Source organism: Pygocentrus nattereri, chromosome 13, assembly GCF_015220715.1.
Source record: "Pygocentrus nattereri isolate fPygNat1 chromosome 13, fPygNat1.pri, whole genome shotgun sequence".
Taxonomy (NCBI): domain Eukaryota; kingdom Metazoa; phylum Chordata; class Actinopteri; order Characiformes; family Serrasalmidae; genus Pygocentrus; species Pygocentrus nattereri.
This window is the reverse complement of record NC_051223.1, coordinates 19,350,509-19,367,914: the sequence shown is the minus strand read 5'-3', so window position 1 is coordinate 19,367,914 and position 17,406 is coordinate 19,350,509. Positions and strand designations below refer to the sequence as shown.

The following is a 17,406-nucleotide window of genomic DNA, read 5'->3' as shown; positions in this document are numbered from 1 at the left end:
GACATCTCACGGAAAAGCCCATGGAGAAAGAGAGAAGACAAAAAAAAAAAAATATACAAGGGAGAGAGAGAGATAGAGAGAGAGAGAGAGAGAGAGAGAGAGAGAGAGAGAGAGAGAGAGAGAGAGAGAGAGAGAGAGAGAGAGAGAGAGAGAGCGAGCGAGCGAGTGAGCAAGCAGGAATAAAGAGTGAAGACATACAGAGAGAAAGACAGAGTAAAGGACAGAAAAGAGTAATGGGGATAGGAGGATAAGAAAGAGAGAGTGGGAGACACAAATAAAGCAAAAGAAAGAAAAAGAAAGGTAGGCTAGTTAAGAAGTTAAGAGAGGTGAAAGAGAGATAGAGAGATTAAGGGAGAGAGAGAGAGAGAGAGATAGAGAGAGAGAGAGAGAGAGAGTGAGAGAGAGAGAGAGAGAGAGGTGGGAGATAACAGTAAACAAAACATTAAAGAACGACAAGAACAAAAATGCACAATGTATTAAATAAAAGTCTTCAAATACTAGTTAATTATTTAGTCTCTCCTTCCTTCTGTGATTATAGGCGAACATCAGTGCTGTAATATGGAGGAATGGATGTGGATGTATTGATTTTGAAAGGATGGAGCCTGTGTGCTGCAGAACTCTTCAACTTTAGACAACTCTCACTAACCACGCAAGGACACACACATGCTTAAACATTGTACAAAAGACCTGCTTATATAAGAAAGCATACACGCACGCACATACACTGCACGTGCATTCAAACAGCACACAAGGCTTCCTTACAATCACATCACTGGCACAGTTCTCAGCACATGAAATGAGCTGACTCATATTCAGAAATACTTGTCAGTCACTTGAAAATTTCCTGACAAGTTTGAAAGCCCAGTTGGCATGTATGGGCGGACCAATCACGCACACCCACTGTGGCAAACAAACAAACTCACAAACACAAACAATGCCTCCTGAATCCTTTAAAAGAAGTAAAGACAATGTGCACTTCAACCACTGTACACTAAACAATAACTAACTGTTTGAATAAAGCCCAAACAGTTTTCTAAGGCTTTAAAATGACATCTGACCAAGTGCTTCTTGTGAGTGGTTTCTTCATCTTACTGCACAAAATATATTTTTCCCTAATACACATCAGGTAAGGCATTCGACATTGATAACTAAATGCAAAATTCATACTAGAATGCACTCCAGGCATTTCTCTAAAGGAATATCATACACAGCAGAGCTCCAGTCATGCTCCATCAGCTCAGCAGATAGGAAGACATGAAATCGAAGGGTAATTTAAAGGACAGATTAGCTGAGCTGTAATTATAACTTTCCTCCCTGTTCAAATAGCTGCCTTATAGATGGGTGGCTATGACAGGGCCCCATAATGAGCCCCTGTACATTATACATATGGCATACATGGTATCCTGCCTGAAATGTGTTACAGGAGAAAAAACCCAGAAATGATAGAATTATAAAATATTGAACACTGAGTAATGACCATTTTCTGCATGGCAAGACTAGACCAGCTTCATCCTTCTGCCTTTTAGGCCCTTTTTCTTGCCTGATGTCGAATTTCTGGTGGCCAAAGGAGTGGAGCCAGCTGCTAAATTGTGATTAGCTGACAATAGCTACGGGAAAGATTACTTCAGGAGTCAAAATCTTTCTTCATAAATCAACAAAACGACAGCATTTGGCAACAGAACCGCCAATTAGAGCAGGAGTAACAATGCATAAGAAGTAGAAAGCTGCCAAGCCGAGGGTGCTGGTGATATTATGAGAGCGCAGAGACAGTAGCAGGAGGTGCCAACAGCTCGAGCACTTTTCAAAACCAGTGAGAATCCAACACTCAGGATGGAATTGTTTTCTAATGAATAGAGCTCTTTACATGCTCCATTCCACATCCTGAAAAACACAGCAGCCCTAAATCATGTCCCTGGCACACAAAGACCCGAACCTGAGTTTGGCCTATATCATAGAGGAACACTCAATAAGCGCAGAAGAAAAGCAAAAAATAAAAAAAAAGACATTTCTGCATGTTGCTGCAGTTCTGGGGGCTCAGATGTTAAATGGAAACGCATGAGCGCAGTGTAAAAGTAAGGTTTTCCATCAGTGTTTGTCTAACCACAAGGTAGTTTTCCTCTTGTGCTACACACAACAGTAAATGTGGAGCAGTGAGCAGCACATATCCAAAAACCTGATGCTATCAGCAATATCTCCTGCACTCACTGCCTCTGCAACCCCCCAGCAAACAGACACATAAACACACATGAATGCACATGCACACACACACACACACACACACACATCCTCAGGCATCCAGAATACACTTGAGGGGGGAACCGAGACTTCCTATGAGCTCAGCAGATTCCTATCTACATCATATATTGTGGATTCCTTTAAATGAACACCCATTATATCAATGTCCTTGTAACTTCAATCTTTAATGCAAACTGGCTATTTCTGAATTAGCTGCGTCTTCTATTCTGATTTCTCAATGCTATCACTGCAAGCAGAGCTCACAAAGTAGATTTCTAGATTGTTTGCATCAAAAATACCATTCTGAGCATGCAGACATATAAGAAGGAAGATATTTCAATTGCCTTTTATCTTTACCCTGCTCAAACAAACCAGTAATAAGCTTTAGATTGATATAACCTCTGTTCTGAAAGAGTTCACACGCTCACTCCGAACTTATCACAGTGCATTCACCAGTACAGGCAGCATCATGCTTCTTGTATATGCCTGATGCCAGACAATGTTTTACAATAGCTGTATTATAACTTTTAAAAACATATTTTTAGAACATATTTGGGCACTGTAGGGAAAAACAGCAACAAAGAAAACTTCTCTGTCTAGTTTTACCATTACCAGCACACACACACACACACACACACATTTTCTAAGCCGCTCCTCCTTCTGGGTCGCAGGGGGGTGCTGGAGCCTATCCAGCTGTCATCGGGCGGAAGGCAGGATACACCCTGGACAGGTCGCCAGTCCATCACATTGTGGACAGACAGACACACACATTCACTCACATGCTCACACCTAGGGGCAATTTAGCATGTCCAACTAGCCTGACTGCATATCTTTGGATTGTGTGAGGAAATCCACACAGACAAGGGGAGAACATGCAAACTCAACACAGAGAGGACCTTGGTCGCCCGGACGAGGAATCAAACCCAGACCATTCTTGCTGTGAGGTGACAGTCCTGCCCACTGCGCCACCATTACCAGCATTGCAATTAAAAACTGTAGTCGGATCAGTTTGAATATCAAATACAATGGTTATATTCATGTTTACGTCATCGCAACTGCTAGTTTCTATCACCACCCCTGTGCAATCTAATTGGTAAATATATGTAATGTTTGTTTATTTTTAATTAACAGAATCATCATGTAATAAGTATTGATTGTACTAATAGTCTTATTTTATTGTTAAGTTTTGGTTGGAAACAAAAGGGTTTAAAATCTTTTTTTAATCTTTCATTTTTTATTTATACTATCTAGGTAGACACACCTAAGCAAGCTCTCCCATTGGTTAGGACTTTACGAGCTGGACTAAATGCCTACAATCACCAACTGTAAGGTTTGACCAGTAAGCAGAAGCTCATGGTTATAAAACAGAGAAGAAGCTTTACCTATGGATTCAGGCAGATATATCGTTGTCAATAAACGGGTCAGTTCCAAAGTAAACCACAAAACATGGGAGGTGATCATACCACATAGGGAGAAGCTGAGCAAGTCCAAAACACAATCAAAAGTCAAAAACCAAAACATCCAAAAACCAGACAATGGTACAGAAGGGCAAATCCAAAATCAGCGTAAACGAGAAACAGGAGAAAAAATCACAAGGTCAGAAACATGGGAGAACAAACCTGAATAAACGCTCAGTAGATTCACTAGGAATGCAATACCTCACAAAGTAACCTGTCTAAAGCCCGGACTTAAATACTAACCTACATTAATCACATGACACAAGCACACAGGTGAACATCATCAGTATTCAGGCGAACTTGAGCGATGATTGGCCGCTGATGATCTTCCCGGAGTCAGGTGATGAGGCGGAAGACTCTGGGAAGTAGTTCCTAGGCTGACTGGCCGAATATGTGGCACCAACATAATTAGAAATCAACAGAGGAATCAACCAATCATGATTTGATTTATGTTATAAAAATATATAATAATATGTCTGAGCTTCAAAGAAAACATGGAATGCTTTTTACAAGTTTCAAACGTCTGTGTTAGCATACTACTAGAATCCCATAGGGGTGCTAGCAGAAATTAGTATTATTGTTGGGTTCTACATTGTTTTTGACATTTATGGCCTGAACTGAAGGCACAGATCTAACAGTCATGGTTTTCCACTTGCTTCCATATAAATAATTAAACATCATGTAAATATGGATTTATGCGATGCTAGCGGCTTGGAAAATGGATGGATGGATGGATAGTATTGTATGTAGGCTACAGCCTTTTGATGTTAGTGCCTCCACTCTTCTGACCAAATGTACAGATCTCAATGATTCTATTGCCCTGAAACTTTTTAAATGGGTTTATTTAAAACTGATGGAATTTATCTTTTAACGGGCAAAACCAACATTTCCGAATCTGTCATAGCCGTAGGTGATATAAGGTTAAAGACGGCAAACTAAGTAGACCCTAGACTGCTCAGAAATGCAGAAAAACAAAGCAAAACACATCAACAAGAGCCATGTGTAACCAGGAAATTTTCATACACTTCAACCCAGGAAAAGGTCCAACATCTGTAAACAAAAAGACATAAAGCACTTTGTTCTTCTGAAAATGTTTTTGAATATTCAGTTTTTTCCCCTCTTGTAAGCCTGAGTTATGGTAAATGTTCCACACTTTGACTAGGCCTGCCAGCCTAACATTTTCTGCTGATTAAGTAAGTGTTCTCTTAGAGTTCTATTATTTCACAGACAGATCAGATAAGCCAACAACAGTTTGTTCTCTGATGTAGAAGCAAGACAAAGAAAATTAGCAAGAGAAGGAAGGAATGGGGAAAATATTCAGAGTTATCGCCGCAATGTCTGCTGAGTATTGGACTTGGGCATCCACAGTTCTGAGCTGTTACTGTCAGTGATCTGCCATTTTTTAGAGGTTTGAAGAACATACAGTAGTCCTTTCTGCTATATCAGGTTCGATCTGAAGGGAAATTGGCAGAGCAGCTGCGAAGATTGCTCTGGCACAAACCAGGCCATTGGCTAAGAGGCGACACCTATGGGATTGCTCCGCGTCTGCCACAGACTCCAATCACAACCATTTGTAGAGCTATCAGTGAGAAATTTCCAGACACCACATTGGGGATCATTCACTAACCACTCGCACTCTTCTAACTCTCTCTCTTACACACATACACACACACACACAGTTCAGGGGCGCCAAATGTTAACTCCTCCAGCCAGGAGGGACCAGAATAAGTCACATGCAGAGACGTAAGCCAGGGCTATAAAATGCTATTCAGAACAGAGCTATGGGAGTGAAACAAATGAACCATGGACATAAACAGAATGAATCATAAGGCTGAGACAGAGTCATCAACTGGCATACTGATAAATCCACACTGCAAATCAAATAAATGGATGGATAGGTGGAATTTTTGAGGAATTATCCTGCGATGTACACAGATAATTTGGAAGTCATTAAGGAATTGATAGAATTGATAAAAGTCTTAAAAGTCTTTAGACATTACAGAGGTATTTCACCCATGGGGTTCCTCAGGAAAAGAAGATTGCAAGGATATAAAAGAAATGGGGGATTTCAGAGAGGTCCAGAGAAGTTGAAGTACAACAGTAAGCTTCTCCGTAGAATCTCAAGTAGGAAAGTCACTTAAACAGGTTTCCAATGGGAGGAGTGTGGGATCGATTCCAGCTACATTTCAGAGTATTTTAAAACAGTGACCTTTACGTAATAGCCACTGAGATGTATTAAAGGTCAAACATGGACACTACACATACAAATAAAAGCTTCTTTCTGTAAAAGGCCTGTAAGACTCACGCCACATACTAAGCCACAACAGTCATGTCAAGCATATACAGCACTGTACGACAAAGTATTAAATAGGAGTGTAGAAAAGAGCTGTATTGACAGGGGAGTTCAAGTTCAATATAGGTTCTCAGAAATTTGACATAGTTTACTCAAAACACAGCAGAACTAGTGATGTCCTGATGATATAAGAATTCTGGGCCAAAGCCAACATCCAATTTCTTTCACTGACATATAATTTGGACTAAGCCCTGTTTAGTGTTGCTAAATGTTAAAATGGAGCGCAGCCTAAACGTTCTATTTTTTGCAGAATACATTAGCTCTTTTTCACAGTTTTTCATTTTTCTCTTTAAATTTTTTGGTCTTCAGTAACATTGATGGGATATATTTCAATGGATATTTACATTTTTTTAATAGCCTGAAAGTGCCTCTTGCTCTTTACATTGTGTGCAAAATTTCATGATAAATGGGAAAAGGTCTGGTTACATTGACTCACATTAAGTAAGGTATGGTTTTTCCTTCTCCTGTAAAGTTCTCATTTTGGAGATTTTGTTCTGACAGCAGCGATATATAAAAATGTTTAAATTCAAATTTTATTGTGGTAGTTTTTTTATGTCTGTTTTAACCTCTGTGGAGAAGTGTGAGTGAATTGTTTTCAGTTAATTGTGTTCTAACTGCTTCCCTTTTGCTCCTTATTGCTCACCAGCAGCTCAACAGGGTCATAACATTTTACACACATAGACCCAACAGTGACCTATTTAATCTGATAACTGAATTATGGGGAACTGTTTTATTTGATCACATTTATTTAAATCCTAGTTAACTTCCATTGCACTGAGAAAATGGGTAGAGGGGATGCAGAAGCTATATGCATCATCAAATACTGATGTGAAATATTAGTAAAACCTAATCATTTTAGATATTTCTCTGCAGATACCTATATGATTTTGATTAGGGGTTGACGATCTGGCAAAAATATATCATCTTCAGGACGTTTTCACAATGAAAGCCATGTCTGACTTTCGTTTTTCTGAGGTTTGATAAGACAAAAAAAACTTTTCAAAACTATTATCGAAATTTATGAGTGCATTAAAATGATTTTTAATCAGTGTTTCAGATAATTCACTGAATGCAGTACAGTCAAAATACTTATACTCTCTTTGTAATTAAACATGCAGTTGGTCAGTGTTCTTTAAGTACTGTAAATGATGTAATATGATATCATTTATCACAGTAATGATACATTTTGTTATCTCACCCACTACTAATTCTGATATCCTTGTGCATCCCTAAAACCAACTAAAAAACATCAAGGAGACTGTACAAATTAAATAATTAAAACAGAGACTAGTCGCTATCAAGTAGAAAGAATACCATAACAATCCATCTAATGTTGTTTGTCATATCATTTTTGCATTTTGTTTTCTATCACTGTTGGCCACATACCAGCGCATGAACACCCACAGGGGATGGAATTTAGCCATAGCCCAGCAATTTATATTTTCCTATGAATGCCCATACACAATGAATTCACTAAGAATACTCAGGCACGCAGAGCACATTTCACTGTCCTAACTACGCAAATGCTTTTTCTATCAAGAGTATCAAAAGTTCTTTCAAATTTAAATACATGACCATCGGGACTCTTGACCTGCATTGCATTCCCACAAGCGAACAGATTGCCCCTGCAGCTGCGTAGCGGGATGAATCCAAGAGAAGGTGCTTTTTTTCTAAAGCGCACTTAATGAGGTCCCTTTTGGCCTGGTCCTTTCTTAAGCTGAGTACCTGGGACCTCTGTACCAAAAGAGGACTCGAGAAAAATGGTGGCCTTTTAACAATATGGAAATGTGGCCCTGCTATCAGTGAGGAATCCCATACGTCAAATGCTTCTGTAATAGCTCAGGCCAACAGAACCGCACGATCTTCTTGCAGCCAATGGCGGTCCTTTTTCGAGAACCGTTTCAGAAGGCTGGCTCATTCTGCAGGGATGTGGGCTTCTGTGGTGGAGGAGAGAGCGTGAGGGAGACTGAGAAACAAGCGAAAGGGGTAAGATGAGTGTGTTTGATTGGGCAGCCTTTCAGAGCCCACAAGGCTCATCATATTTCCCTGTGAAGGAAAACAAAGCATCTGCACCCAGACATCACAATCAGGTCCAGCCAGCTCGCCTGTCCAAAAGAGCATTCTTTCCTTCAGAGAGGCTGCTGCACAGTCCATCTCAAAACCAAACACAGCACCTACACTCAGAAGATCCTCCTCTCTCTCGCTTGTGAACCACATACCTGTCTGACTCACATTATTCCCATCCAAGCACTTTATGGTCCTAAAAATAAAGGTTCTTCAGTGATTCTTGGCCTGAGCGTAGCTCGGCAAAAAACCTTTAACTGATTTAGAACTTTATATTTCAAACTTTATCATTCAAAGGCTCTTTCTTCTTCTTCTTTCGGCTGCTCCCTTTAGGGGTCGCCACAGCGGATCATCTGCCTCCATCTTGCCCTATCCATTGCCTCCTCTACTTTTACACCAACCATCTCCATGTCCACCTTCACTACATCCATAAACCTTCTCTGAGGTCTACCTGTGATTCTTCTCAGATCACAAAGGCTCTTTAAGGAACCAAAAGTAGTTCTTCTATGGCAAAAACACCTGATTTTTAAAGAGTTTACAGAGCTTAACAGCAAGTAATGTGCAAAATTCTGACTACACAAGACAGGGGGCAATTTCAAACTCCCTAAAAAAACACAGGCCAAGGTCCAGATGTTCATTCTTCATTCCTATCTTTTAATTACACCTCACTGTAATAGAATGTTACATTGTTTTCCACATTGTCACTTAATAATATGCCTTATAATGTGGATAAGCAAAGCAGCTGGAGCTAGAAATGGCATGATACCACTTTTTTCTTTTCTGATAAAAATGCTGAAATTGAACTGAATACCAGTAAGGATACACATGCTAGGGGTTACCTCCTACATATTTCTTTTATTTTACAATGATTCTATGATTTTATTTACCAAAAGCGGTGATAGTTCATGTTTACACGACTATCTTCTTACCTTTTCTAATCACAGGCTGTTTTTGTTACTGTACCTTTAAGATATATGATATCTGTCAATGACCTCTGTTCTGATTGGCTGCTCTGTATATACTCACAATACTGCATTTCGTTGCTTTGTACCTGTGACATACGCAATGACAATAAAGTTGAATTCTATTCTATTCTATTCTATTGTACGTCAGTCAAAAACTGAAACACTGTTTATAACTTCAGGGAAAATGGGTGGGGCTAAACTACAAAAGGCTGAATAGATGGACATATGTAAACATATGTGTTGTAAATGCACTTTTTTTTGTGACATCACAAAAACAACTGTTTTGTAGGTACAGTACAGAACTGGGGCATGAATGATACTTCCTGAGACTTTAGGAGCGTTTACATTACTCTTTTTTTCAGGAAGTAAGGAAAATACAGTTTTCAATGATATGGGCCCTTTAAAATGAGCTACTTTTAAGTGAAACATCTAAAAGTAGACCACATTTGAACCCCCCCCCCCCCTCCCTTTATATCTAGCCCAGCATTCTGGTAATATTGGCCCACTGCCTCAGTACCTGGTATTGGATCAGTGCCTCTAGTTAAAGCCGAATGTGCACCCTCGGAAAAGTTCATGATTTAAAGATGTTTTAACTTTGTTGGACTATGTTGCAGGATGAGCTGTGCAGCCTTACTGAGCTTCAATTATATATTCAGCTAATACATCAGTTTGGTTTGCATGGAAGTTTGAATTACATCACCACTGACTGTCAGATAAAACTCACTAAAACAGATGGTTGCATACATGATTACGCATACACGTGAATATGTATCATGCTTGTACGTAATAGGATAAACACTGACCTCACTTCTGTGGTCAGCGAAAGTCAGCGACACCACACAGCAGGTGCCTAAAGAAAGTCCTCTACAAATTACAACAAAGCAGCTGTGCTTAAGTGATTCATACACAGCCCCACTGAACCCCCTCCCCCAGCCCCCCTCTCTCTCAACCAAGCAGGTACAGCCTGCAGAGCTTAAGGGGAAGTAGCTAAATCATTTGGGGAAAGAAATGACTTTGACTTATTCAAAGTGACCATTGCAATCACCTATTCAAGAGCCTGCAAACACACAGCTCATCAACATGACACTAACAAATGAGAAGATTCATGAAGTGCCACAGACAGATGCCGAGTCGGCCGGCTAATGAGCTGTAATGACTGCCCTTGGCTTGTCTATCAAACATTTGCATGCAGCATTATTTGAGCAGTCAGGGAGCTGTCCTACCAAGTAAAAGTCGTCAAATCTGAAACGCACATCTTTATCTCTACATCTCTGGCTTATTCCTCGCTGCGATAAGCGTGCCTAAAGCATCGCCTCTTTGAAAAACTGTCACATTCATTATCAGCTATGGCTAAAGCCACGAATGACTCACTTCCATTCCTTTCCATTCAGGAATGACAGAATACACTGACATTACGGTGCGTGTTATCTGAGTGGACAGTCAGATCTAGAGCATTTTCAGGTGAACGCAGCTGCTTTGGAGGCTCATTTCAAATGAGGCCGTGAAAAAAAAGGGGGAAAAAAACTTTATATGAATGCGAGAGCACGTATTACTTTCCCATTCTCAAACACTTGGTCGGGAGCAGCACCAACTGTGCTTCCTACCTTCACAGGTGTGCGCTCTGGCACACGTGTCACGCCCCTGCCCTCCGCGTCAGGTGACGGACTTACACTGTTTGGGTTTGGAATGAAAGGATATGGATTGCAGACCATTTTCAGACACCAACTCCTTGGCCGTGTGGTTTGCTTCATATAGAAAAACACAACCGGTGCCAGTGAAGGGTAGGGTAAAGCCTCTCCGCCGCTGGCTGACGCCGCCTCCTCCGCCACCGTGCCGGCTGCGCTCTCCCTCCTCTCTGCTCCTTCGTCGGGCTCGTCGTCGTTGCGCTCCCCGCCGCCGGACAGGTCGTTGAGTCGGATAAAAGTCCGAGGAAGAGAGGACCTGCCCTCTGCTTCCCTGCCTCTGTGGTCCTCGCAAATATTTCCTCCATCCTCAGCCATCATTCACCTCCTACAGGGGGAAGAGAATAATACATAAAAGAAATGCAGGCAGACAGAATAAGGCAAAATGACTTCTCTGGTCAGATGAGCAGAGAAATAAATAAACAAACCAATAAATAAACATTCAGGATAAAAAAACAACAACAAAAAGCAGGCTTCTTTATAAAATACAAGGCTTTTTTAAGCTCATTTAGATTTTTCGAATGAAATAGGGTTATTCTGCACACTGTCTTACTGTTATCTGTAACTACGACGTTAATACGACTTTTACGACGCGTTATTACTGAACGTATATTATTATGAGCTGTTATCGCGCGCGTTTTCCTCTGAGAAGCGGCCAGTTCCACAGTCATTATTCTAACAGACAGGAAGGAATGAAGCGGCGCTGAGGAGGAAAACAGTGGCTCAATTAAACAAAGGCACTTAGAGCAGCGCCCAGGAAAAAGTACAGTAGACCTGCTAACTCGAATATGAGCATATGAGGCTACAGGAAAGCCCAGAAGTTGGTGAGCACATGCCAGCAGTCGGTCAGCTACATAACACGCGCCTATAGGCGAATCTGCTAAAAAGTGCTATTTTTCCCCTTACCTGGAATTGCTTCTGCTAGTAAGCCCAAACGGAACTCAGTCATCGCATGATCATTTGTGGAGGCAGGGAAAGTAGCCCAGGTTCTGCTCAGAGAGAAAGTGAAGCTCCAGGCTGAGTTTACAGTGCGATCAGCCTGACGGGCATGGCAGCCCCAGCGCAGCGCAGCTCAGCTCAGCTCAGCTCAGTTCAGCCGTGCCTGCACACGATGCCTTAAAGATGATGGGCTTCTCTCTGCTTTCCTGTCGATGAGCAGGACCAGGCGAGAGCAACTCCCCCGAAACTGGAGAGACCGGTATGAGGGGAACTAAGTAGTTTTGTTCTGCTAAAACATCGATGCTCTACCACATCAAACTATCCACTACACTGACAGTTAGCCACATTTCTAGTGATGTCTTTTCTCCCTCTCTTTCTCTCTCTCTCTCTCGGCGTGCAGGTATCGCTTTCTCTAGGCTGCACATGACAAAGTCTCGGCGCGGAGAGAAGCGAGTGGGTTGCTTCCACGCAGGAGTGTTGTCCGCTATAAAAAAAATGTAAAAATCTGTCTCCTACTTCCAGTCGGCAAAAGACGCTCTACAGCACGAAACCGCTCATCCACACCAACTCACAGCTGGATTTGGGTTCAGTTTTCAAGCCCCGCCCCCTCGCCAGCGCCTCCGCCAATCAAGCGCCGAGAAAAGTGCACCCGCCTTGCCATTGGCTGGAGCGCGTGCCACTCCACGGCTCGACTAGCAGAGGGCTTGAGAAACAGCTGGAGCTGTATTGTTTACTGTTAGCCAATAAAAAGCTGGGAATTCTTTGGGATCCGACCAAACCCACTTTTATGATTGGACCATGTTTATTATGCAAGGGCTTTTGTTAAGGAACAGGGAAGGGATCTAAACGCATGTGCCTGGAGGGAGCAAAGTGCTATCACCTCACTGTTTACACACTCAGGGATGGTGTGAAATAAGCGCAGTTCAGCTGAGTGTTCTTAATAAACAGCTCGTTTATAGACCCATCCCAACACAGTCGGGCATCTATGCGTTTTTTTTTTTAAGAAAAGTGTCTAGTATGTAAACCAGGGCTGCTTAAACTTTTTGACAAAGTGCAATGTTTATGGTGGGCTGAGGATCAAAAAGGCAAAACAGCATAGAAGTGAGATAAGCAGGTGGGCTTTTAAAAATGCATGCTATACATTTTCACTACATTTGGTTACTAGGATGCTTCAAGAATACAAATTTACAAGGATAAGAGTTTAATACGTTATATATATAGTATGGAAATGTGTTTGTGGGGTTAGGGTGGGCTGAATAAAACATGCCCCCCCACCCCCCACATGAGCAGTCCTCATGAAAACATTGTTGCGGTTTCAAAACAGAGCATTTATTTCCCAGTCCATTCAATCCATATATAGATAGTATGATTTGAAAACAGCCCATTTTGAATGCATTGCCTTTGTGATGTCATAAAAACCACACATCAACAGAGGGCAGTTTTATGTTATAGTTATACGTTATAGTTATACAGAGTGTTTTAACGCGGACTGGTGGACTGCTTTTTAGAATGAGGCACAGTAAAGGGCAGAACGGGGTCTGGTCATATAGATATGCCCTTTCACATGTCCCCCTTTCACAATATCTCAACTATGACCGGCACATAGGTAACAATCAGAATGGCTGGAGTATGTAATGTCATGCATTACTTGACAGAGAAAGTTCCAACATCTAATGTAATGACACACATAATGACTCAAAAAGTGAAAACTCACTGTTTGGAATGTATTTGATACAGTCAAGCAGTCTGGGCTCTTCAGTAACCCAGGCAAAAATATGTAGTGACAGCGCTCACCTCACCATGGCAACATGGGCCACAAGAGAGAGGTAAGCTCCCAAAACTAGAGAGAAATTCACATATCTGAGGAGACAGGGCCTAAGCTCCACCCCACTACACACGGTAAAAAGCTAACTTGTAATACTGAAACTGACACCTCAACACTGCATCAACACCTTTTTAGAACACACATTTCTACTGAAAACTGTGACGAATAAAAAGAGCTCCATTTTTCCCTTCATGCATCATTGCACCACTGTGTTGAAACTTACAAGTTCACTGAGCATGTCAGCCTGTACCCACCAGCAGAAGAGCACCGGCCCACTGAGGCTTTACCACACTGCCCCCTGTGGTGAAATATGGTAGAACAGTGCAAGAATAGGACAAATAACATAAAGGATCCATATATTGATAGACAGAAGGAGAAGGGGCATGAGCGAATTGGCAAAACAGAAGGAAAACTCTCTAAATTAATTAGAAATATTTTTGTGATGTCATGCACTGTAAAATAATGAAACCCTAACTGAATACAACTCCAAACTCCAGAGGTACAACTGTCTGAACTGTCTGAAACATTATCCTGAAGCATTCTTCACTTTTCCAGCATTACACAGGAGCTGGGAAAGGTGAAATTAATCTGTGTTAAAAAATGATCTATGAATAAATGTGACTCCAAAGCCTGATGGCAATTTGGTTATTAATCACTTACAGCACCCTCAAGAAAAAGACACCTAATGAATGAGACTAATGCAGTCATCATTTTCACATTTTCATTATTCTTTATGAATGTTCATTTGAACAGAAGGAATTAGAATAATAATGCAAATCACTTCATCACTGGAGAACGTCTTTGCTGTTGGTTGCCCAATAAATTAATAGGCAGAATAGGCAGGAAATGAAATGCCGATCATTCAAATCATGAAAAAAAGGCATTGGCTTAAAGGGCCCATGTATGGGAAAACTGATATTTATTATATTTTTAAATAGAAGTTTTTTTTATGTAGTCTGTAACATTTGTTAAAGTTTCAGAATGTGTCATTTACTCCCCAGTCCATACAGTTTACATTTCTACATATTTATGGAAACTAAGCTGCAAAACAGCACATTTTGATTTTATTGTTTTTGTGACGTCACATATATTTTAACACATTTACATAGTATTTCTACCTACTCAGCCTACAACAGTATAGCTCTCCTCATCCATGCTGAAATTATTAGGAATGTTTCATAACAGACTGCATTTCAAATGTGGCAAGAAGCAGGACAGCCAATCAGAACTGAGGTAATCTACATAAATCAGTGTTAAAGGCACAGCAACAAAAACAAATGATGAATTATGATTTTATTGGTACATAATAGCACAGAAACATACAGAAGTCCAGAGAGGCCATGAGCTGTTTCTATAATTTTCTGGATTGTTATCCTGAGATAACAAGTCACTTATTATTTCAAGATAACAATTTTGTTATCTTGAGATAACAAGATAAGTAACCCATTATTTCAAGATAGCCATGTGGTATTTACATTTATATTCATGGCATTTGGCTGACGCTCTTATCCAGAGCGACTTACAATTTGATCATTTTACACAGGGAGGCCAAGGTGGTGTTAGGAGTCTTGCCCAAGGACTCTTATTGGTATAGTGTAGGGTGCTTGCCCAGGTGGGGATTGAACCCCAGTCTACAGTGTAGAAGGCAAACGTGTTATCCACTACACTAACCAACCACCACAAGTTATTTGATACATAAGTTGTTACAAGAGATAACAAGATAAGTAACTTACTTCAAGATAAATTTGTCTTGAGATCACAAGATAATTAACTTGTTATTTTAAAGTAACAATATTGTTATCTTGAGATAACAATATAATTAACTCCTTATCTCAGAATAAAAATCGAGAAAATTATAACCACCTCATAGCCTCTGGGGACTTCCATAGAAACATTATAAGTGGGCTCATTTAAAATATATTTTATTTTTAATAAAGATATGTAAAAGGGAATTTTTTATTCAAAATACAAGAAAATATGGTCCCTTTTAATTCTGTGCAAACTTGTGTAGCTGCACTATAGATGTATTAGACCATAAAACAGTCTTCCAGAAACGTTTCACTTCCAAACCTCAAGATAAAGATTTTTCTTACTATTTAATAACTAAGCCAATACAAATCTACCATGGCCAGTGTTACATAGCTGAAAAACAGCCATTTCAACATATCCACACCATCTGTGTTCACAGAGGGTTAGACTGATGGTGTCTGCCATCTGCATCATTTGCTAAAAGATGAGCTACATTGTAGTCAATCAATACATTTAATCAATGCTGGTGCAAATTACATCTCTTATTCCAGTTCACAAATGCTTGTCCTGTTTCTGTGGTGGGCTGTTTATCAACATTTTAATATCTGGGTGTTTGCTTGCTGTTCATGGAACAACCAACCATTAGATTCTCCTGAAGCCACTGAACTCTAGAGGTGCTTCTCCAATTACATCATTTGAAGGGAGGGGAGTATCTTTGGACTAGTTCAAGACTCCAGCCTCGTAGCCATAGAGCCTTTGGGCAGTCTTGAGGAGCCACTGATTAGCGTAACATGCTGCACACAGCTACAGTGCAAGACATTCCCAGAAAAGAGCACATAAGAGCATTACTACCCTCTCCCCTGGAGGCGATATCTTTAGGTCTTTAGGTCACTTGGTGCGGCATTTGGTCACACAGCAGGCAGCAGGGCATTGAATGCAGTTAGTCAAAGAATACTGCCGAAACTAGAAAAGAGTTACTTTAAAGGCTTGTGTCATGGGAAATCAAACTATTTTTAAACAAAAGCTGGTGTAGTATGTTAACAGAGTTACAGTTTGAAAACAACACTTACTCCCCAGTCTATCCATCCATCCATTTTCTAAGCCGCTTCTCTGTCATGGTCTCAGGGAGGGGGGGCAGGGGTTGGTGGGGTGCTGGAGCCTATCCCAGCAGTCATTGGGCAGAAGGCAGGATACACCCTGGACAGGTCGCCAGTCCATCGCAGGGCAGACAGACGGACACAGACAGTCACTCACACTCAGGGGCAATTTAGCACGTCCAATCGGCCTGACTGCATGTCTTTGGACTGTGGGAGGAAACCGGAGAACCTGGAGGGAACCCACGCAGACACAGGGAGAACATGCAAACTCCACACAGAGAGGACCCCGGTCACCCGGCAGGGGAATCGAACCCAGGCCCTCCTCGCTGTGAGGCGACAGCGCTTCCCACTCCCCAGTCCATAAAGTCCATATATGAAAACTAAGCTGTAAGACAGCCCATTTTTCATTCTCTGCATTTATGTCACAAAAAACAATGTATTTACATATAGCAGACTATTCAGCCTACAGCAGTTTAGCCCCACCCATCTGAACAGAGGTCATCTAGATCAATCTTAAAGGCCAGATATATACAATATTTCAGTCTATATAATTCTATGGGAAAAAAGGTTGGACAATGATCGTGTAAAAATCACTTGAGACTGTTTTTGGATTAAGTGGACAGGAAAGGTGTAGGATATGGACCCTAACATGTCCTTGTTGTTAAAGCTCTTTTCCCCAGCTGGAAACTGTTTATCCCTAATACTTTGGTATGCAGATAGCCGTGACAGGTAAGATGTGATCTCATAACAAGCATGTCTGAGGACAACCCTGAGAACTTTTGGGCTAAATATAGGTGGGAACAAACTGAGTGTGATACCAATCCAACATGTTGTGATGCCAGTGTTCAAAGTAGGGGGTGGTTGTGCGCTCATCAACAATGTCTGACAGACAACTAGACTGTTATTTGTCCATGGGTGTAACATAAGCTAGCATGGCTGAAACGTCCCTCTGCTTTTACAGTAAGGTGCAGTCAGAACAGAGGTCGTTTAAATCAGGTAAATTAACTGAACAGCCTGTTTTATTCAAAGGGACACAGAGA

At 41.0% G+C, this 17,406-nt stretch overlaps 1 protein-coding gene across 14 annotated transcripts in view; it reads right to left on the bottom strand.

The window, feature by feature from the left end:
* cacna1g (calcium channel, voltage-dependent, T type, alpha 1G subunit) overlaps positions 1-12,257 on the bottom strand; it is a 322,261-nt gene extending 310,004 nt beyond the window's left edge. For 10 of the 14 annotated variants that reach the window (XM_017695906.2, XM_017695905.2, XM_017695910.2 and 7 more), the window contains exons 1-2: positions 11,663-12,256; positions 10,773-11,084 (exon numbers count right to left, since the gene is read on the bottom strand). In XM_017695906.2, the coding sequence (XP_017551395.2) occupies positions 10,773-11,077 (305 nt within the window). In that variant the 5' untranslated portion in view covers positions 11,078-11,084; positions 11,663-12,256. Of the gene's footprint in view, positions 1-10,772; positions 11,085-11,662 lie in introns of all 14 variants that reach the window. The other 4 variants (XM_017695914.2, XM_017695912.2, XM_017695911.2 and 1 more) reach the window with 2 other exon arrangements.
* Between the last annotated feature and the right edge of the window lie 5,149 nt (positions 12,258-17,406).